General features: G+C 41.9%; 1 protein-coding gene across 4 annotated transcripts in view; it reads right to left on the bottom strand.

The window, feature by feature from the left end:
* Positions 1–434: 434 nt before the first annotated feature.
* The window catches only part of bnc2 (basonuclin zinc finger protein 2), a 164,933-nt gene continuing 141,781 nt past the window's right edge, over positions 435–23,586 (bottom strand). For 3 of the 4 annotated variants that reach the window (XM_074687095.1, XM_074687110.1, XM_074687102.1), the window contains 2 exons: positions 11,962–14,363; positions 435–6,105 (listed from right to left, as the gene is read on the bottom strand). In XM_074687095.1, the coding sequence (XP_074543196.1) occupies positions 5,289–6,105; positions 11,962–14,363 (3,219 nt within the window). In that variant the 3' untranslated portion in view covers positions 435–5,288. Of the gene's footprint in view, positions 6,106–7,148; positions 7,223–11,961; positions 14,364–23,586 lie in introns of all 4 variants that reach the window. The other variant, XM_074687118.1, reaches the window with a different exon arrangement.

Here is a 23,586-nt window from a genome sequence, read left to right as displayed (position 1 = left end):
TGCCTTTGCAGGTACTTTTAATTTAATTTCAGCGTACGATCAGACAAAGAGGCTGTGTGTCCTTTGTTTCCTTCCGTCAGTGACCATCTTACTAATTTGCTAAGACCAGCAGCACCTTCTCCCCATGCCAGTACATCTTTTAATAACTCTATTAATCTAATCGTCCACTAATTGGTCAAGATAGCCTTTTCCCCAGTGATTTTTATCACGGGGTAATTAAAGAGGCTGCTGGAAACCTGCTGAAATCACAGTGTCTTGTTAGAAAGGCTTGATTGACGTATTCTGGGGCTTTAAATATTTTTTTTTCCAGATGAAGGATGGTGTCTCGTTAAGCTTTGTAACATTGTTAAAATATACAAAATAACACATTTGCGTAATTTTCAGTAGGTTTGGGGGCATCCACTTTAGAATAAAACATTATGACAACATGCCAGTGACTGATAAATCTTTAATATAAAAATTGTACAAGAATTCTGATACAAATTACAAGAGGTATTTGGACAAAATATGAATAAAATTCCATTTACATCCCAAAACCCTTATGCATTTTATGCAAAAACCATAGACAGTTATGATACAGAAACAAATACAAGAAAGGCAAAAAGAAAAAAAAGAACAAAAAATAAGAAGAAACAAAGAGTCTTTTAAAAAGAGGACCTTTTTTTCTCCTCCCGTCCGCAAATGGGAAACACCTGTTTAGGTAACATACAGTATTCATGAGGCTTCCAAATCACCATTTGACACCAAAGTGTTGTTCTTTGCAGTGCGAGTTTGTAGCCATGCAACGCTGTAGAGTGCCAGTGCCATAACACGGGCTATTTGAGACACAGACGAAGATGCATTTGATACACAAAAACACAAGTGAAAAGAAAAGTCTAAATTCACCAAATCTTCAAGCTTATTTATACCTTAAGACTGTAAAATATATTGGCACAATGGAAAACATTATATGAATTTACAGTAATTTTTTCAGGATCATTTACATTTCACAGGTTCCAGTTGAAATGAATGAGGGTTTTATTTTTAGAACATAACACATGAGACTGAAGCGTCTATACACACACTGTTTGTCTGTATTTCCTCCTATCTGCATATTTCTCATGAGTTCCCATCAAACATTTTAATCCCACTTTGTTCCATGAGCTACATTAACTGGACCATTTGCATGCATTTTTACCTCCTCTCTGCTTACATTAACTGTACTCACTCACTCAGTGACGAGAACAAAATGGACAGTGATTAACAGGTCAACCATCTCAACCGTTTGCTGTCCCCTTTGCGTGCTGTGAGGAATTACAGAATAATTGATGCCTGACGCTCTCCTTATCAAATATTTAAGATTCACTCCAGTGGTCTGAGCCAATGAGGGGCTTTAAGTGACGTGTTCCTGTTCATCCACTGCCCGGTCACTAGCAGAATGCACCTGGGCCCATGTGGTCAGGGAAGTAAAAAAAGACAAAGATTGGATTGGGGGCTTTCTCAGAGGAAAAGGCCAAATTGGTGGTCATTTCTCAGAGGAGAGGAGAGTGTAGGAGAGTGGGGTTGAAATGTGAGTGGCGGCTCGATCGCTCTCCAGCAAACAATCGAGAAGAAGCTGGCGATGAGTCCTGGGAGCCCTGGCCCTGCTGCTGTGCTCTCTTGCTCTGTCTCCCTGCGTTCCTCTCTTTCTCCCCTGCCTTGTTAAGTGACTGCCGCAAGGCTCCTGTTAGACCACTCTCAAAGAAATCCCAATCCCTTTCCACTGCCTCTCTTCTCTCTTGCTGTCTGTGCTTCTCTGGCTATGCCGGACAGTCGTTTGCATGTTTTTTCTCAGCTCTGTTTCCAGCTCTGAGCTCTGTTGGCATGACCAGCACCATGCAGGACTCAGAAGCAGCCCGTAGGAGGTAGGATAAGGGTGTTACAAGGGAATCTCTTCAGTAATATTCAGGGTTTTTTGTCTTGCGCACACAGCAAACAGATAGAGGTCATGCACTGCAGCTGGTGCTTAAAAAATGTTAGCAAAGAACACGACTCAAGAAATGTGAAACTTGTTTCTGTTCAGATTGAAAATGTTATTGGCTATATTTTAAGGTATTTTGGTTATGAGTAGCACCCTTATTTTTAAGAGTGGAAGTGACCTTTTGATCAATTTCTTTACCAGACACTGTGTGCTAGAAAAAAACTAGCTCTTAATTGCATTGATAATTCTAAGATGAAATAATAGAGGCCTCTGTTTTTCCATGCCTGACTCAGCTACCTGGTATCACTCTCCATAATGGAATGTTAGATTTCTGCATTGTGGCAGCACCTTTAATGTTAATGGTTGATGGAGAGTTTCATTTCCTGAAGAAAGAGTACTCTCTATTTTTCTCTGCTCCTGTCTCCCACATCACTAGAGGTTAACAAGTCATCTAGATCTTGTCATCCTTCTGGCCTGTAAGTAGGAAGCACATGTGAGTCTGAGTCAGTTTGTGTGTGTGTATGTGTGTGTGAGTGTGGATGTGTAGATGTGTGTGTGCTGGAGAGACAGCTGTCAGCAGGGTTCCTGGACTAGCACTTTTTTTATTTCTGAGAGCGGGGGCCGGGGGGATTGAATGAGTGAATGAGGCAGCAAGCGCCTCAGTGAAACCCACTCCTGGGAGAAGGCAGGGGTTCCTGTACTCAATTTTCCCTTCACTTGGGATAAACAGGCAATTACCCATCCCTTTTTCCTATGCCATGGCCGTCCGGTGAACTTAAGCATACACTATTAGTGTGTGTCCCTGTAGGACCTGCGCTGTGGGGTGTGGAGGTGGTAAGTGAGTGGCGGGTTGAAGAAATGGGTAAGGCGGTTGTTAAATGACTGTGCTCTGACAGACAAAGAGAGAAACAGGGTGGGAGAAAAGGAATTGAATTGAATTATCAGTGACTATGAATGAGAAAAAGCTCATGTAGAAAATGAAAAGGTGAATTAAACTCTACTAAATTGAATGAGGGTAATTTAATTGCTTATGGCACACGATCTCTTTTCTTTTTCTCTTTCTGTCAGTGTCACAGTCTTGTCAGCAACCTTGGCGTCTGGCAGTGTAACGAAGTGACAAGTGAGTTATTAGACAGAAGAAGCTAGAATGGCAGGGACGCCTCCAGGTAACGGAGGAGCAGCACATTTTTAATGATCCTTGCTGTCATCCTTTCCTCCCTAGTCAGCCTTCCACCTCCGCAACCTTTCCATCAGCCTCACTTCTCTGCCCTGCTCATTTTATCTCAGAGAACAGAGGACTAAAAACTGCATGTGTCATAGAGGTGGAGTCTTTAAAACAAAAGACATGAAATATTTCACCAGAATAGGTCATGTCTATATTGTAAAATGGCTTACGTATGAAACAAATGGAAGAGAACACTATTATGGATGTAATGTGTTGTGAGTACTGTACAGCACACCACATAGCACTGCATATTTTTCCCTCTGTGTGTAGCACCACTCAGGTAAGAGAAGATCTCTTGGTATAGTAACACACAGCATTGCTAAAACATTGATAAAGAAGTCAAACTAAGGAAAAATCTCTACTTTTTTATGTTTTCACAAAAAAATATTCTTACACTGGACAAAAAACATCTCCATGAAGATACATCACGTACCAATAAATACCCCTTCCCTTGGCTACTTTGCCCAATTACTGGAAATACTTGTACCATGAGACAGTCTTGGACATGACGCTGTGAACAACAGCCAGATAAAAACTCATTTTTTATAGAGAACATTTGTAGCCGGCAATCAGCAATGGGAATCAGTATTAAAAAAATCACAGCAAAATATTTAAGACTCAAGTGCATCGTATTCATTTAACGGGGTAAATTTAGGTACAATGTCACACTATAAACACTCATTTTTTGGTCACAGTTGAAGGACTATTTTAATCTTTTTCTTCTTAATCAATGGGACAGCATTTTCTTACTTAGATGCCTATTTTGTAAACAAGTATGAGTTCTTGCACTTTTTTTCAAAGTGTCACATAATTTCACGCTGTACATGGGTTACCTCACTGAACAGCAGTAAGAACTGCACTGAACTGCGATCATTTTTCGGCAACATTCCACTCAGTTTTTCAAGCAAAAAGAAAAGGAGAATATATGGATATTGAACTCCTTTGTGTTGTGAAACAGCAGTTTTATAACCAGTCACACTTGGGTCTGATATGATACAAGACATTTTTGAGACAGTGATGAATGCAATGTTTGAGGATGGGGAAAATCTTGTTTTTTTTTTTTTTTGTTCAGGGAGGTAAGATTTTCTTCTGTTGTCAAACTGTGTTTGGCTTGCAAAAAGAAACTGGCACATGTATGTTGAAGGTACTGACATTTCCCTTGGCACTGTAGCCATCGGTGACCCTAAACAACACCTAAACTTACCATCGCAAAAGTCCTCATTATAATAATATTACACATCCCCTTGTATAGATGCAAAGTGCAAAAACTGAATTGGTATACTAAAGCTCATAAACATAACAAACAGAAAAAAAATCAATAGAAATACAGAGAATGATATCAGTGTAGGAGCCTAAAAAAAGCATGCCGGCAACCTCTGAATATCTAACAAGTAGATAAAACAAGCCACATGATACTCTTTTTTTTCCTAGGACTCAGTTTAAAACGTGTCTTTGAAGCTAACATAAATGAGTCAAGCTAGTACGATGCTACCTCTTTCTTGCCTATAGCTGGAAGTATTGTACTGGACTGTAACATAAAACCATAAAGAGAGAGAAAAAAGAAGCAAACAACCATCAACACAACTCTTTTACACCAAAAGCCTCTTGGGACATTATTTACAAATGAAGCTGTCATGCTTTTGTAAGGGGTTCATTTAAAAGCTATCATTACACAAATACAACAAGAAGATTTTTCTTTTTTTTTTTTTCTCAATACTATCATTTCTGCAGGCAAATTCACAAATAAGAGTGAATAGATTCTTTGGAGACAGACATTAAAACAAAGTGGGGAGACGTTTGAAAGGAAAAATCGGAGGGGCTTACCAAAAAAAAAACTGGAGTTTTTAATAAAGCAAACTCCATGCTTAAGAGCGTCATCCTGTTCTTCCAAAGAAGGAAAAGTCAAAGGTCACAATATTAAACTGTATTTAGAGTCGATGAATTTCAATAGAGGGACAGAAATGTCTTGCTATGATTCATAGAGGATGGGCAGGAGGAATACAGGCGTTTCGCTTGTATATCATGGCCCTAGGCTGGGGTTAAAAGCTAATTTGAGGAGGAATAAGGGTGAGGAGTGAAGGGAGGAGCAGGCAGACTGACAGTGGGAGAGTAGCAAGTCATTACTCAGTCTATTATTGTTGAGAAGGGCATGTTTTTATGGAGGTTAGGGTTCTGAGAGTGCCGGTTGCGACTGCGCACGGAGCTGAACACCATATTGCAACCGGGAATTTTGCACTTGTGCATCTCGCGCAGGTGCACAGTCTTGTAGTGCACTCGCAGGGTCCCTTTGTTGCTATACATTTTGTGGCAGATGTTGCAAAGGATCCCACTGCCACCTCCGATACTGCCCCCTGTAGATGAAAGGAGGAATGGTGAGGAGGAAGTATCCATCCCCTCATCTTGTCCATCTCCTCTTAGTTCTCCAATCTCACCCCGATGTCCTCCGTCAGCCTGCCCCTCGGCCCGCTGGGAGCAGTCCTCCCCGTCACTGTTGCCCTCCTCCTCGTCCTCCTCTCCCTCCCCCTCTTCCAGGTCATCCAGGAGGATGCCTTCGTCACTGCCCTCGTCTGACTCATGGGAGGAGTGGATGCTGCAGCTGGATTGAACGCTGGATGTGGTACTGAGGTCTAACACAGTGTAGTCGTCTGGCTGACCTCGGGAAAAGCCGTTGATGTGCCGGTTTCTAAAGTTTTGGTTGAGAGGGTGATGGGGATACTCGATGCTCATTGGGGAACGGGGGTTCAGGCCTGTGAGTCTGAGGCTGGCGCCTCCGATGCCCATCCCAGCCAAAGGGTCCATGCCCATGTGGTGCCCAGCGTAGATCTTTGCAAGGAACTCAGCTCGCAGGTCCTTGGGCAGTGGCGTGAGTTGGGGATCCAGGACAATATCATCCAGCTCTTTGGTCAGCAGTTTGCGGTGCAGGTTGATGTTGGAGCTGTGCCTAAAGAGGGGAGAAAGCCAGAGTTATCAGTAACAATTCATCCAGCATATGAGGAATGTTAATTCTCAAATACATAATACCCAAAGTATTTTATATGAAATCATTTTTCATTTTCTCCACTTCTACAACTTGTGTTCTAGGAGGATCCAATATCTTAAAACCACAATTAATGAAATTAATCTATTCACCAGGGTGGATAGATGATCACACATAGACAGAAATTCACCCTGCAGCTCCCCTCAGAAAAGTGCTCTAAGATTGCACAGAGAAAGAGAGCATCCTGCGAGTGTTTACTGCTGTCAGCATGTCTGCACTGCGCGGCCCTCAAATCCAATAGACTCTGACTCAATTAAATACTCCACCATATTGAATGGGAGTTTATCAATTGATTCGAGCTGTGGTAATGTGATAATCGAGGGGAACTGGATAGCATATTAGCACTAGGCCCTGACAGCATTATCGCATTCGTTCCCTATTGGAGGTGGCTTAATCGAGCACCTCAGTGAACATGTCTTTATGTAGCTTTGGATTTAATTAAGACGGGCGTTTTTTCCGAAACACAAGGCAAACTGTACCACGCAGTGTGCTGCTGCTGATCAAAGAAACGAGGTAAGGAGTGCCATGCTTAAGCCACAATACCATTAGAGAGGATTCCAGTTAGCACACAAAGCCATGCCTGAAAATGCAAAAGTGAAATGGGCTTGATAACTGTATTCAGCGCTCCAATTTCACAGTTGCCAAGTCTGCCTAGGAAAAGGTTACCAATGGCACACAGATCACGATTAAACTGCATGACACAAAAAGGAAACTTAACTAATGGCCAATGTGATGTCAAACATACACAAAGCCCATTCCTCTCATACTGGGTCAGCACTAAAATAAGTGAAAAGTAAACACGCAGTGCCTTTAATGTGAAGGGTTTCCATGCAGGGAGGGCACGAGTGTATCACAAATAAAAAAAAAACTGAAAAGAAAGAAAATAAAAAACGGTCATCCTTGGCAGGACGGGGTAAAATGGAGTCACAATGGATAGTAGAGCTTACCAGCAGTGGCAGGGTTGATGCAGTCAAAAAGGGTCCCTTTCCTTTAATTATTTACTTCCCTATCCGACATTGTCCTGCAAGAGGTAAAAATACATTCATTTCAGGGACCCTTTTCTGTGAACCAGGCAACCAGGAGCCCGTCCACTCGAGCATCGTCAGCATTGAGGAGAAAGGGAGAGCGTGGCAAATCGATTGGCCGTGGCTGTCACTGCATGTGTGCGCACTTGCACGTGCTTTTGTCTGTTTGCGTGTCTGTGTGTGAAAAACAGAAAATATACTACTTCCATATAGTGGGACTTCGATCAAAAGGACTATATAAATCCTTTGTTCTTCCTTATCCTTTGATAGTACAGTTGCACCCATATGGTGCAAGCTTATTGCTAAAGTATGGAAGTCATGATTCAATGTCTGTGGAGCAGTATCCCTTGCTAGTGGAATACATGTGTGGACACTTGGCTCTGGTAGGTCAGAGAGTTCCAGGACAGTATGAGATGTATCTTAATTTCTCATCAGTATGTAAGATAATGGTCACAATTTCTGTAGGGGTACCAAGCAGCAAGCTTTGACATGGGGGGGCCACATTTGCTCCTTTAAGCCTGAAGTTCAGGATGCTGTTGATGATGCTCAGGTAGGCAGGTTCTTTGCAACATGTCTCCATCTCTAATACAACACCTTCTCACTGCTAATAAGCTCTAAGTTAACCATGGCTATCTCAGTTAAAGACACTAAAGTCAACATACTAGATATCATGCAGAAAGTAGTCTGCGCTATAGAAACAGTAGCCATTTTAAACACTCAAAATGCACACCACATGGTTAGAATATCACAGCAACATATCGAGATTACAGACATTTTTACTGCAGTCTTTCAGGAATAAATTACAGATGAAAACAAAATGAAAGGGAAGAGAAAAAGTCACTAAATGATATATCATTTGTAAGTGTTTGAAAATGTTTTAATGTCTTTGGAGAGGGAAAGAGCAGAGTTTTATGAACATTTGCATAAACATTATTATTGAACTCCTGTGCTGGCAGTACCTCATTGCCCTGAATGATCAAAACAAGGCAGCTAAATTCACACAGTGAGCATTATACGCTTAGTCCTTCATTTATCAAATTTAGAATTTCTGTCCCATTTCCTCCTCTCTCCATCCCTCCACCTCCATCACTCCACTTCGGTACCCTACCCCGACCCTACTTCATAGTCGCCCCCCTTCCTCCACCTCTACCTCCCTGTTGGCTAGTAATATGCCTGGCAAACCAATTTGACAGTCTCATCTTTGCCCAAAAGATGGGGGAGGCCTCCAGAGGGCCCATTTTTGACTGTGCAGAGGAGGCAGAGCGAGAGTGTGTCTGTCCCAACCGGCGTTAATCATCTTTAGGTTTATCTGATGGCCCTTGCCCTTGTTTTTGTGTCAGAGTGTGTGCGTGTGTGTGTTGTCTAAATGACTCATAATGTGTAAATGAGATGAAGGGCTGAGTGGTATTAAACTGACACGAGTGGTTCTTTGTCTTTCCTGTCATTTAGGGTGTGTTATGAGGTTTAGTGTGTAAGTGGGAGGACAACAGTGTTAGAAACATTTATCACTCTCTGTCACCATTATTTCTACTTTGCATTGTTATAGTCTGTTCAGCAGGATAGGCTACAAGGAGACTGCAAAACCCTCAAATGAGTACACATTCAGTTAAAATAACGTGAAATACATTTTTAAGTATAAAAATTATATGAAATGAATTTAATGTCATGAGAATGGTTTTCTGCATTCTATTGATTTCAGAATGATTGATTCCTGAATAATTCCTCTTGTTCTTGCCAAAAACATCACAAGGACAATTTTGTGATCAAAGGGATTTTATATTTCAAGTATCTTTAATTATCACATAGTTTGAACTTGGAGTAAGGGAGTTTTGCTAACATATTCTCTCTATGAGCAGCATGCCCTTTGTTTATGAGAGACAAACAGAGAGCTGATTGTGGAGCGTTGGAGAGGGCCCACATGCTGAGAGGGGACCAAGGGAAAGAGAGGGAGACAGAGAGAGGAAGGAGAGGGGAGGAATGAGACTCTCCAACATAATTAACCTTCACTCTCTCCGTTTGCAGCAGCCCGTATGGGGACCACAGGCTGTGCACTTCTGCACCATGGGAATGTGGAAGAGTAAGGACACCTAGTTTCTGAAGTGGCACAGAAGCAGGTTAGAATGTTAGATTGAAGGTTAAAAAAGAGATGGTAATATGGGCTAATAAAAATAAGATGAGTGGATCAAGTCCTGTCAACAGTTTAAAAATATGATGAACGAGGCCAATGATGGTGATGATTACTGGTATGCGTGTCTTCCTTGCAGTTAATCATGCAACCTCTTCAACACTTCTGCTCGACGCTGCTCGCTCCCCCACAATAAGATCATTTACCTCTATGCAGCAGACAGCTGGGGGGCTGGGAGAAAATACTAACTGTAAAACCACATATATGCACACTCTTCTGTTTGTCTCTGTTTACAAAAAAACATGCATGCCTGTTTAAGAACATGTTAAATTTTCCTGCACTGTAATCATCAAGTCTCTGAAACAGTGCAGGGATCTCCACTGAACTCTGGTGATACTTTTCCTCATCCCTGAACATTTACAGTGCCTTTTGCTTTTCACTCGGTCAGTAGACTAATCAGGTATGCAGAGGAAGTTAGACTTCCCTGTTGACAGATGTCAACAGCCTTTTGGAAGGTATTGAGAAGAGTAAGCAAGGCTGCCTGCTTAAGTGTGTAATCTTCAGCTGAAAAAAAAACAACTGAAATGACCCCTGGTTAGCACTTAACTGATTAAAATTCAATGTGGTTCTGTTTTTAAGTTTTCAAAGAGATCTTTTTGTAAAGTTTAAAGCGTTGTTTTTATCAATACTTTATGGCTGAGGTGAACTAAGGGACAAAGATGCTTTAAAATTGTTACCCTTTGTTTGACAGCCAAAGGAAAAAAACAATCAGTGGAAAAAAATGAGTTTAACACATTTGATTTGGTAGTTATTTATCTACTTGTTATGTGTGCAAATTACTGTGTACATGTTCACTATTTATCAAAACAAATGTGCTTGTGAAAAAAAGAACTAAATAATATTCCCTTTTTATGAATACAATAACCATTATACTTAAACATACATTATATCATTAGTGGATTATCCAGGGACAGATTTGAAAAAAGCCCTGCTTGCACTGACTCGTCTCAAAGCCTCTTAATTCCACTGACTACATGATGCCCATCTTTCTGTTTTTTATTCGCTCTTTGAACCAACAGAGGAATAATAAGTCCCATATGCTTTCAAGAATTTACTTATTTTGCCCCTAAGTTATCTGCATTAGTATGCAAGAGTTTGTCATCGTGGATAAATTGTTACAAACTGACACATGGAAAGGGCAAGCAAAGAAGGCCTCAAAAGAAGGGTTACGTTTGTGCTGATTTTTTAACCATACGTGCTTGTCTGAGGCTCTCCACTCATCCCCGCCTTTGATATCTAACACCTGGCTGCATTTCGTGAAGAGAAATTGTACCCACACCCCTGCCTCCCCATTCCTTACTCTGAAGATGATTTTTTGTTGTTTTTTTCTCTATATAACAACTGACTTTGAAAACAGTATTACAAGAGGAGCAAATTAATTTTTGGCTTTCTTTCATCTGCTGCAAAGTCATTTCTGTGTTACTCCCCCTCTCCCCATCTTCACTCATTCCAACAGAGTGCTTGATCCACATGTTCTATATAAATGGTACTAATGAATAACCAGTAGTGGGGACAGATGCCACCAAAACAACAAATGTAAAAAAAGAAGCTTAATGCTGAAAGAAAGGCAAATTTGAGCGTGGAGAGGAAGTAGTGGTGGAGGGAGAGATGCAGAGAGTCTCTACTTGGAAAGATTTGTTGGACAATTAAAGTGCATCTGTTTGCAGCATGCCCCATCAAATGATATGTCACTTTTCATGGATGTTACAAAGTTTTTATTTTTATTTATATAGACCTACATATCCAGTCTTATCAAGGTGAGCTATGTCTACACATATAATTGATAGTGAAGTAATAAGGCCATTTAGCAGGGCTAAGTGCTTGCTAAATTATGACCTTAAGTATTCCTATGAAGCAAAAACAAGATATTTGTAATCCCTTTTGGAGCACTTACCAGCTCAGGGCATTAGTTATGTTGTATACCTCCCTCCTGTGCTGTAGCATCAACCTGCTGTCAGTGTATAAAATCTGTGGGACTTAAGTGCTAACAAGCCCAGGTGAATATGGCTAACCTCACCTCCTAATGCGCTAATAAATGCAGTGGTTTGACAAACAGCTGTCTATGTTAATTTATTCAGCTTCACCTCTCTGTGACAAGGTGTGGCAATGAGGGCAGGTAAACGACATACTCCAGCTGCAGGGTTGATAGGTATGGCTTGGTGCTTATTTAAACTTGTGTACGTGTTTCTCATCCTGACACCCTTCTCTTCTGAACTTTGACATAACAGAGAGCAGATGTCCCTGAATCAATTTAGTGTTACATTAACAAACACATGTTAAGTAGTAGAAAGTCCTTTGGTAGATGCCTGTTTATTCCACAGAGATAAAAGAAACTGCAGCTAAATATTTTCTCAAAAATAATACAACTTGTAACTAAATCACAGAAGGATTGAAAGAAAACAGCTGTGATGTTACTAGTCTTTCAAGTGAGTTATGTACATGTTGGCCTTTAAATCAATTAAAATAGCTGTGACATTTTAAATTGACATTGAACCTACCTGGAGCTGTCAAAATTGTAAAATAAAATCATTACTTAGCTCGAGGACTAACCTGTCTCGGCTTCGCCGGGAAGGGAAGGCAGCGTTGCAGCCAGCCACAGTGCACACATGCATCTCTTTGAGATGCACATTCTTGTAATGCAGTTTCATGCTGTAGGAGCTCTTGAAGCTCTTCTTACAAACATAGCAGATCTTGGGGTCCGGACTTGAGCATGGATCTCCATCTGGTGATTGAGAAGAAGGAAATTTCGGTGGACTAGCGCCATAGCCCATTGAAGAGATGAAGCTCTCGTGAAGAGCAGCCATGCTTGCTGCAGCAGCCGCAGCCGCAGCCATGCCACCATTATAGAGGCCATATTGGCCCATGCAGAACATATCATAGGTAGGATCGTTAAGTTCTTCCTTTATCTTTATAGGGGGCTGATGAGGGGAGGGTGAAGAATGACCTTTTCCTTCCAATTCCTTTCTTAAATGAACCTCCTCACCACCCTCATCTTCCTGGTCCTTGTCCAGTCCCCTTCCTCCCCTGATGTGTTTTTGCTGTTCATCTACATCTATCAACTCATCACGGAAGAACATTTTTGAGTCAGAAGTTTCAGACTCATTCTCAAAGTCTCTCTCATGGTCCTGATCCTCAGAGGTGAAACTGTCCATACAACGTAGCTCACCAGAACCTTGAAGGTCATTGCCACCCCTGCTGTCACTGCCAGTTCCTTCCCGGCAGTCATCTTCACTCTGTCTCATCATACCTCTCATAGCTATGCCAGGGCTCATCTCATCTTGGGAGGGGGATTGCTGCCCACTCCCACCACTGTGATTCCCTGCACTACCATTGTTGTTGCTGTTACAGTTACCATTCATTTTGACGTTATTGTGAAGGAAGGATGACTGGTGATGGTGGTGATTATGGTGGAGATTATCATCCTCATCATCATCTTTGTCTTCATATTCATCCGCCACATCAATGACTTCCTTCTCAATCTTTACTGGCATGCTAGATTTACGAGGCTTCTTTTTGGGCGTGGGGTCACTGTTGCCAGTGGAGAGATCACGATTGGCACTAGATGTGTGTAAGCGGTGGGACATGGGTCCTGTGTCTGACATATGGACATTATTATGTGAAGCCACAGCAGCCAGGATCTGTTGTTGGTCCATCAGGGTAGTACTGTTGGTAGTAGTGGGCAAAATGGGGCTGGTGGGCAGTGATACTGGGGGACTGACGAGGTCTGCAGGGGACAGTAGTGTACGGTAGAAAGGGGGCACTGGCTGGACTGGCTGCACTGACTTGAGGGTGGGGAACACCAGTGGACTTTGCAGGGGTGACTGGAGCATTGGATCAATTGGTGGGGTGGTGAAACCCAGCGGTGGTCTTCCAGGGCTGGTGAGTGTAAAGCCACCGTTCTTGGTGCTGGAGATGACAGGTGTACCAGGAGCTGAGTTGGAACGAATAAGGTCCTTGTCACGGTTATTGCGCAGCATGGGCATATGCAACCTTGGGTTTGGGTTAGCACTGTGGCGATTGCGGCTGCGTAGTGAGCTGAAGACCATATTGCAGCCCTCAATTGTGCAACGGTGTTTAATCTTCAAGTGTACAGCATTGTAATGTATCTTAAGAGTGCCTTTGTCATAAAAGGTTTTGCCACAAGAATTACAGCACACACGACCCTTGCGTGAGGTGGATCCCATTCTACGCATGCGATGCATCTTGGAGGAAAAGGAAGAACTGGTGATGGATTTTGAGTGCTCATCTTTCACAAAGTGGTGGTGATGGACTGGGTGATCACCTAAACTGTTGGGTTGTTGAGGTTGACTTTGGGATTGTTGTTGCCCCTGCTGCTGTTGCTGCTGTAGCTGTGTCTGCTGTTGCTGCTGTTGTTGAGCCTGCTGGGTTGAAGGGGTCGGTGAGATGGGTGATGCTCTGTTGTTAGGCTCCGTCTTGGGTTCAATGTTGTTTATGGCTCCAAGAGCTCCACGGCTGGGGCTCTGGCCTGTGCGGAAGGGTGAGAGGGACACTTCTGACTCACTAGTCTCCACCTGTTCACCTTGATTGGGCAGGCTGGGTTCACGGAGTCGGAGAGCTGATTGCTCCATAGGCAAACCATTGGGAGGTAAGCCGAGCATGGGAGCAGAGACTGGGTTGATGTATTGGAAGGGCAAGAGGAATGCTAAGCTGTTGGGGATGTTCTCAAAATGGTGAATACTGGATGGGCTGCTGTTCTCCAGATGTGTCAAGAGCCCCGGGCTGCGGGTCCTGTTGTTGCTTTCAATGAATGTCCTAATCCCCGAGTCTGTCTTGGAGGAGGGCACAGTAACCGCTTGACCTTCCTTCTCCTGAATAGCCATCAGTTCCACAATGGATTTGGTCTCACCAAAGCGCAGGAACTGCTGCAGGGTGATGATCTCTTCTTCTCGGGACATGATGGTCCAGCGGTCCAGCACCTTGCCTGCAGCATCCTAGTGCCCCAGAACAGACAAGAAAGAAGACAGAAATAAAAACCATTATTGATTGTGAATAATCACTGTGGTCAAAAGAGAAGATAGAGCAGGGGTTAGCTTGCAAGGGCAAGCTTTTCTGCTCATAAAATTCAGAGGCTCCCAGAGCGACAAGCAGCAAACAGATCTTTATCTTAAATCTCGCTCCTTTACTGTCCTTTTATAAAGTCTACTTGACACTCATTCATCTTTTCTTTTATTTAGCTGTGATAAGTGATAACTAATACCATTGTGATCAAAGTGGGTAAGAACTTCATTGAGTCTTCAGAAAACAAAAGCCCTGGTGAGGACATTAGGTCTCTGTCATTTCCAACAATGTATGGGTGTTTGTTAGGACGTGAACTCTAAGACTCCCTCTGCATACAAACAAACATTTAACAAAATGTGTCTGCCAGAGAAAGAAGCCCAACTTTCTGACATTATAGAATAATTAGTATGAGCCAATAAGTGCTCACTTTTTGTGTGTTTTCCACATCTAAGACAATAAAAAGCTTAAGAAAGGATAGGGATGTCATACTATGTATGAGAAAATGCCCTTTGGGCAGTCAAAAGGCAAAAAGTCTGTGTGTTCAATGTTGAACCTGAGTATGCCTTAACAGTTGCATGTATTGATGTAGTCAAGGTTTTTGGTTGTTACTAAATATGGCAAATATTGATGTTTAATCTTACTGTTGTTACACAAGATGGTATGTTACAAGTGTTTGCATGAATAAGATTAAAGGTGATGCCAGAGAAAGAGAAGCATGTAGAGTAAATACATCATTTCATGCACCATTTCCTCTGGGATTCACTGAAAATGACAAGGGAGTAGTGCAAGTGATGACAATTAGTTCCCGTAAAATGGTAACATTTTAGATGCGCTCCTTGCTGCTGGCATCTATTAAAGATAAATGGCTACTCTGGTGAGTAAAAAGCTGTAAAAACCAACATCACAAAGCACAAAGGGCCTGTAAGGAGAAAACAGAAGATAAATGTTTAAAGAGAGACAGCGAAAGAGAGTAGGAGAGAGACACAGAGGAAGAAGAGCAAAAAAAACAGTGAAAATAAAAGTGAGCAGTTTCATATCATGCCCTCAGATATACTGGAGAAATAGATTCTTCTGAGACGAAACATCAATAGTCACTGGGGTATTTGTTGTTAAATATACATTAAAAAACATTTTACACTTTCATTCTGTGTGCGCTCTGGAGTTTTGCCTGGAGGTATGACTTTAAATTCTAGCCTGGGCACTATTATTTCATACTGCATGGCCATCTGGGCATTAGTGCTTCCATGTGATTTCATTGAAACAAAAGATATGAAAGCAAATTAGAAAGTGAATCTTTAAATAATTCCATAACCACATTTCTTCAGAAATTGTAGTTCTAAGAAGTGGATCAGTGTTTTAATGTTTTTCAAGTGACAACAAAAGATTCATTTTGTGAGTGTTACACATGCAAATATTCTGGTTTGGAGCATGTGGAGTTCTAAATGCTTTTTAAGTCTTTCATATAAAAGAAGAGTTCTTTTGTTTCGGGAGCAGTTCTGACCAGAAGACCCCACTTTTTTTTAAGGATCATTGATAGGACACTTTTTTAACAGTTTGTTATGAATTTACAAGCTGAAAGGATTTGAACTTAGAAGCATAAGCATCCAAAAAGAAAGCAGTTTAAAAACTGCTGGAGTGTGGAGAAGTGTTTTTAAGCAATTCAACAAAATCTTTACAAGTCTAGGTCTCAGTATAATATGACTAAAGTAACCTTCCAAACCCATACGTACATACCATTGTTATTACTTGCTTATTAATGTTTATCCATCATCTAGCAGTTCTATTATATGCCTAAGCTTTCACTTGTGAAGTTAAACAAAAGTCTGCCATGCACCTCACCCTGTTTAGAGGCTAAGAAGCTCTACTTTATTATTAGTTAATGAATTTTGGTGACAGCTCAACAAAAATCTGAGGTCTTGCCTAAAAAACAGACTCAAGTATGGAGGGCAGAAGTCTCGGAAAAGACTCGGGAGACTGGCCTGTAAGCATGTGAAACTAAATGTGGTTGACGCCAATGGTACTTTAAGTACAATCCAGTTCCTCAGAACCACTGCTATCCCTTATTTATACATCATACAACTGTACCTCTTAATATGTCACAGTGAAGTGGCATATCATGTTAAAATTCTAAACAAAGCATTAATTACAGATTGCAACAGCTGAAAATGATGAAAGCACTGGAACTGTGTTTAACATCTGCATGCATTATATTCAAATTCATGCTTTAAATATTTGCTGACACATATTTGCATACACACATCCTCCATAGTCCTTAATACAGTGAGTATCACAACTCCATTCCCCTGCATTAGCCTTGTGATGCTGTGAGAGAAACAAATATGCCATTAGAAGCACTTTTACAAGTAGGCACTCATCTTCCAATTAGCTTAATGTGGCCCTCTTTCCCCTATATTTTCCAGACGTGCCCCACCTCTTCTTGTACACTCCCTCCAGTAAAATCTCATTAATCCACCCCTCCCCCATCTCCCCCAGTGCTATGACATATTAGTCTGTCATTATGCATCCCAGAGTCCTTTAAACAATACAGCTAAACCTCTGTTTGCCAGGTTAATGACTATTAGCCAATAATTACAGCAGAGAGACGATGAAGTACCCACTTTATCTGGTGGACAGCATGCTGCTGTTAGTTTATTTTATCTGCCTGCCTCCATGTCTCTCAGAATTAACCTAGCCATGGCTGTATTTATTCATCTCTCTGCCTCTGCAGTGCATTCTTAATTCATGGCTGTGTCTAACATTGTGGCACTGGATGTTGTGTAGTGGGTGTGTGGAGGGGAATCCACCTTGCAAATTGCTGACAATGAGGATGGGCAAATGATGGTCTTGTCACGGGCCAGGGCACCACTGTCAGTTAAAACAAATCAGGCAATTAAGCAATTAGAAGGTTATGTGCTGGGCTGTGTTAAGAGCCGGGGTGTACAGCGTTGTTTGGTTCCATGGTGTGCATTAGAGATTAACAGCTTAACATGTCTATGCTTTTCACTAATCATCACCTATCATGCACAGTGACTGGTGTCTTTGGTCAGCAGTAGAGAGGAATAAAATGCTATGCACACATGGAAAAAAGTATATATTAGCTAAAAATATCATGTTTTGACCCATGCCTCTATGCTGAAGATGAAATGTAAGATCTCTGACCCTAACAAGCATTTTTCATACAAACCACTGATGCTTACATATTAATTTGAAAACGTGCGCAAAGCTGTTTGCTCCATCTGTGTAGGATGAAGATACAGTGGTCCGACATTAGCATAAGGCGAACTTAACCAATCATGAGACAGTATCATTTGCAATATAGAGGATCGATTCTCACAATGGCAAAGCGAACCATGGGAACCACATTGATTCACCAGTCACCTTGCAGTGAATGCGATCTCCACCAGGCCTCGAGGGATACCCCATTGATCTCCAGTCCTGCTTTCAGATCCAGTTCCTTAAAAAAACTCCTCTATCCTGTGTTCGCCACTTCAAGGGAGGTTAAGCAGAAGTTCCTTGTGATCTGAGAAGGTCTTGAACCTTGCTGCTTCCTTTTCTATATTCTGTTTCTCTCCCCACCCCAACACAGGCTTTATGAATAATGCAGGGGATCTAGTGGCGAGGGGTGCCATGGGGGATGGGTTCACGCAAAGCCCACTGCCTGGAGCCATCACATCAGAGGGCAAGAGCTCCCAAGACACAGGCTGCTCCCTCATTGGCTCCCTAGTGGCAGGTCATAGGTCATGTGTGAACAACCAGCTCTAGTTCTTCCAGTTTGATGGACCACAGGGAAATCAGTAGCCTTGTCCAGATGTGGGTGGAGGACAGTTGTAAGAATCATAGCGGTTGATATTTGCACTCTGTGATCCAAGTAAACTGCTCTTTATGCTGTGCACATCAAAACAATGTGTTACTTGTTTGATGTGACCTTGTGTATCATACATGAATGCTAAATGGGGGGTTTTAAACTTCAGACGCAGGAACTTGCAGGAGGACAACATTATGGACCTCAGCTGTTTGCCAACAACAGAGCAAAATTATTGAAAATATAAAATTGAATCCTCTCCTCCTCCTCCTCTTCAAATAAAAGAAGTAGCAATAGCCTTCTGCTTCTTTTATTAGGGACAAGAAATACAATCAGAAATCTGTGGTAGCATGCAGATTTGTGTTGTTGTTTTTGTTATTTTTTGTTTTGTTTTTATTCATCAGGTTATAAAAAAAGTAAAAAGGAATCAAATAAAAGAGTGGACTTGTTAACTCAAATATGAAATGTGGACAATTGTGCTTGGGTTTCACTTCCTATTCCTGGTTAAAATTCAGGCAGCTCTTTGAAGGTGATTCCTTCTTTATCACTTGACTTACAACCAAACAAAGGGCATTGCCTTGGCCAATGGGCTCAATACTGCCATAGAAAAATCTAGAAGGGCTCTGGTGTGAGTAAATGTGAAAAGGCCACGGGGCTTTTTTCACCAGCCCAGACACACTGATCAGCCAACTGGCCGCAAGATACCCTGCCTTCACCTCTCAACCTGATTTAACTCATGGCTTTGGTTAAAATTTCATGACTGTGTGTTAGTTGTTGCTAAGGGCACACTAATCGACTGGAGTGAGATTTATAGGGCAGTGCAGACTAAAAGGATAAGGAGGGGGAGTTGGGGGGGTTATTACAGAGGACTTAACCACAAATGGGTGAGTCACATTCAGGCAAATCTTCATGTTTTTGGTGTCTTTTAGTGAACAGTATTTGTTTCTTTTTCCCAATGACTTTTCTTTTTTTATTATCCATTTAAAAAAAACAAGTGTCTTCTTTTAAAAAAAAAGTTCTCTGACTCATCTAACCCACTGACCTCCACAACCACTTTTGTTTTAAATCCATGCCTCTGCATCTTTAAGAAGAGGAAAGGACAGTCCTTTGGCTACAGCCCAGCAGAGGTGCAGATGGGGCGGCACATGGAAGCCATTTCAGGCCCTGGTGCACTGCAGAGCAAATTTGGCTGTTCTGTTAGTTCAGAACCTCTGAAGAACCTCACCGCGCTCACGTGTGAGCAACGTCTGGGTTTGGGCTGTTGTATTGATTTCCCTGTCAGCTTTTGCACAATACAATAACGTCGGCTTTCCTTGCCTGACTCTAAGAAACCGTAGCCTTGGTCAATGAATAAAACCCAGCGGGCCTAACACTGAGCTTGTGGGGATGCCTCAGAGAAGGGGGCAGAGTGATAGAAGCAGGGAGGGAACGCCTGATGGTTCACATTAATTGAGGATGATTCGTGTGATCTGCTGGGTCTGGATGCAGCAACCAGGTCTGTCGTGGGCCTGGGAGACAGATGTGGGGGCCTCTGTGCCCCCTCCAGGGCCAATGGAGAGCAGTGAGGCGGCTGAGAAATGGTCTGTCTGTCCAATGTGTGTGTGTGTGTGTGTGTGTGTGTGTGTGTGTGTGTGTGTGTGTGTGTGTGTGTGTGTGTGTGTGTGTGTGTGTGTTGGTAGAGATGAAGGGGGGTGGAGCTGACAACCTGCTTTTCTTTCCCTCTTAAATCACATCTCCTTTGTCTTGATTACTATTTTGGCAGGATGCCTGTGCAGAGAAGGTGCATTAACATATGCTCACAATTTGCTCTTTGGCCACGTAGCTACATGTTTAACTTTGTTTTTTTGTATCTAACATTTTTGTTCCTTTTTTTGTCTAATTACCTTATCACTTCATCCCCTTAGGTGAGCAAACTTGTGATTAAAAAAGTTCAACTTGAGGGCTAAGATTTAAAAACATAGTACGAGTTGTTTTCTGATGCTGATCATTAAGTTCACAATCACTGCAACCTGATTTGCTACATTTGCAAAACTTTTCTGATTTTCATTTTTTCTAACTCGGACAAAGCATAGACATCTGCCCAGCCGTAGTGATCACACCACATTGCTATGTAAAAGAAAATAGAAAATGGATGGTACCTTAGGTAAAGCTCCCAGGTCATTTTGGTTTTGGTCTGGCTGAGAACAGATAGAGGTGTCTGTAACACACGGCACCTCACTGCATTAGAGGAGCTTTCTCCTGTGCTATTGCTATGAGCATGCAGGAGGAAAGAGAATAAGCTAATGGACTCTTTACTTAATGTGATCAGAGCCATTATTGACATGCTGCCAGGAAGATGCAAGACCATTAACTCGAGCCTCTCTCTCTGCTACCTTCCCTCTACCCGACTCCTTTCCCTGACAGTATTTCACTGCTGGTCTGACTCACATAAGGAGAAAGGGCCTCAAGGGGGTCTGGGTGCCCCTGAGGAGTCTGTCTGTCATGTTAACGAGGAATCTATGATACAGACTGTTTGGCGAATTGGCAACATGGTGTTGCTCAGGACTAAGCAGTTGTTATTCATGACGTATTATTTTGGAATGCATAAATTTGTTAAGATATGTAACATGTTGGCAGTTCTTTCAATTTCTTCTTCTTTCTCCTGTTTTTTTTTCAAACACAGAATGTCCTTATGGTGCTTTTGAATCTGAAACCTTGAATTTGAAATTCAGCATTGTAGGTTTTAAAAGAGTATTTTAGAGTTATATGTCGAGACTGGATGATGGAAATATCAACCAGCAATAAGTACAAGGTTAATGTTTTGATGGATGGTGGAAGTGTGGCAGAATATAACACAATCAGTTTAATCTAACATCTCAAGAATCATGCCAAAGATAAAAACAAATTCAACCACACTACATGGAAGCTGAAATGAAGCAGTTAACGCTGTCAGGAAATAACCCAAATTTTTTGGGATTCATAGTTCTGGATGAGAAACACCTGCAACTTGTTAAAACATTGAAATCTGCCACCTGGTTGAACACGTGGAACACCAGTACAGATAACCATCAAATGAATGTTTCTTGACACTGCTCAGCTAGAAAGTGAGCTAACACTTATCAAAAAGATTAAAAGATGTTACTGGGATGTAGGGATGGGTACCGAATTAGGTACTTTGATAGGTACTAACCGAATTCTGTCAAATGTACCGGGTACCGATTCACTTAATCAAAAGGTACCATGTTTAGGTACTTGAATGCATCCTTGTGACTGTGAGGGAGTGGAAGATTAGGTGATTTTCCATTCTGGACATGAACACAGCATTGGAATTAATACATTTAGGAATAAAAATGTTAAATTGAAAAGAATTTACATTTTATTATTAAGGAAATTGATATTTTTTACCACATAGACACACAAAGCACAGAAAATTGGTACCGTTGAGTATTGATAACAATTGCTAGGTACCAGGAATGAGTACTGTATTGTTTCAAATGTGAAAGGTACCCATCCCTACTGGGATGCCATTCATCACAGATATTTAGAGCTCTGCCGTATGTCTGTTAACACTCTGAAGTCAAACAGTACACTGGTAGGACAAGTCACAAACTTGTCACAACCTCCACAGATCACCTATAGTTACTCAATTTCCACCGCCAACGGTTAGGAAATTCTCAACCTATGGCATATTGCAGTGAATAGTGTTTTGGAGATTTACTAGGGTAAACCATGGGTACACATTTATAATTGTACCAAAAAGTAATGGTTTGGTCCAAATACCAAATACCAAAACAACATTTAAAATAAATCTCTTACCTAGTGAAGTGATATCAACTGGAGAACAGCAATACCAGTAATTATCTAAGTGCATTATTTTAATGTTGTGGTCAAGGCTTTTTTGTCTATGTGTGAACTCTAATGTGACTGCTTTAATTGGCACCCAAGTGCAGGGCATTCCTAGTACAAATGTGCCATGTTGTGAGTTAAGTGTGTGTGTTTTTTTTTTTTTATCAACGTCAAATAGTGCACTGAGTAGGTAAAATGGTCCCAAATTACAACCAGTGCAGTATCCCTGATTTTTAAACTGCCTCACTGGAATTGTTGCCTGGCATGATAGTTGGCTCATTCATCTTTCAGGCGGAGGGTGCCAGTGCGGCTGCAGTGTAATTTACACTACCCCAGCCCATGTGCCAGAACACATCTATCCCTGTGGCCCAGGGGCTCACATCGCCAGAAGCCCAGAGGATGTTCATGTTTATGTGTGTGTGTGTGTGTAAGAGTGTGTGTGATAGCGTCTGCGATCATGTGGGTACAACAGGAAGTGGTGCTCAGGTCTCTCGGGGCATGGTTCCAGGTCCGTGGGCCTGTCTACTGTCATAAGTTTCAGAATGGTGATTACTTACTGCAAAAATAAACACCATTACCATCTGGTAGTGCCTCTCTGTGCTGTAACTGAAACACCAAGAAAAGCTCTAGACCATCAAAACACATGAGACTGAGAGCAATAACAGAAAATAAATATAATCTGCTTTGTAGAACTGGACTCTTTTATATCTCCTTACATGTTTGTAGATGTACGTTGTCAAGAAACTCAGGTGATTGCCTTTTACAGTCATTGGTCGACATAAAAGGGAAGTTGCTGAGGATATGGAGGAGATGCATGGTGAGAAAAGTCAGATTATGGGGGTCATTTCAGAGCATTTAGGCCTTGCAGATGCAGCAGATGTTTGATCCATCCACGGCACATCTGGTCCTCAACATACTCAATCCATTTCACTCCACTTCTCCTTCTGAGATTTTCATTGTTCCTCACGGTCCACTAAACCCTGCATTCCCCCGTGCGACCCACAAATGATTATTTATAATCATTCATCCTGCCCACTTAAAGCAACATATAGAGGCTTTTGTGGATGTGTGTGATTTGTTTTCTTTTTTAGATTTGACTTTTGGCCCTTATCAAACATCTGTATTTAATAGCACATTCTTCAAAAAGGTTTAACCTGTTACTCCCTGCAAAGGACTTTGAACCCCGTGACAATCTACAGAGAAATGTAAGCTGTCATTCTCATAGTAGTGGGCCCAGGGAGGGTCATACAGTGCTCAACAGCTTCATTGTTTCTTTTATTGTTGGAAACAGAGAGGGGTGTGTACTGCACAGGTTTCTGAATTCTGGAGTGCGACGTGACAAGAGGACTGTCAACTCCCTGTTACTCTCCATGCAATTTCCTTTAATAAATGTCAACTCTGTGACCCGAGCAGCAAATCCCTGGCAGACAGGGTGGCCGTGTCAGCAGGCCAATGGGCCGCACAATGTCTGGACTTGGCCTCGGTGACATGAGGGAAGTGGAGGGAACTGCTGTTGTGTTTGTTCAGAG

This window comes from Halichoeres trimaculatus, unplaced genomic scaffold (genome assembly GCF_033239565.1).
Source record: "Halichoeres trimaculatus isolate MK-OKI-2021-1 unplaced genomic scaffold, fHalTri1.1 fHalTri1_scaffold_2, whole genome shotgun sequence".
NCBI classification, from domain to species: Eukaryota; Metazoa; Chordata; class Actinopteri; order Labriformes; family Labridae; genus Halichoeres; species Halichoeres trimaculatus.
Note: the sequence above shows the minus strand (reverse complement) of the source record. Positions and strands in the feature narration are given on the sequence as shown.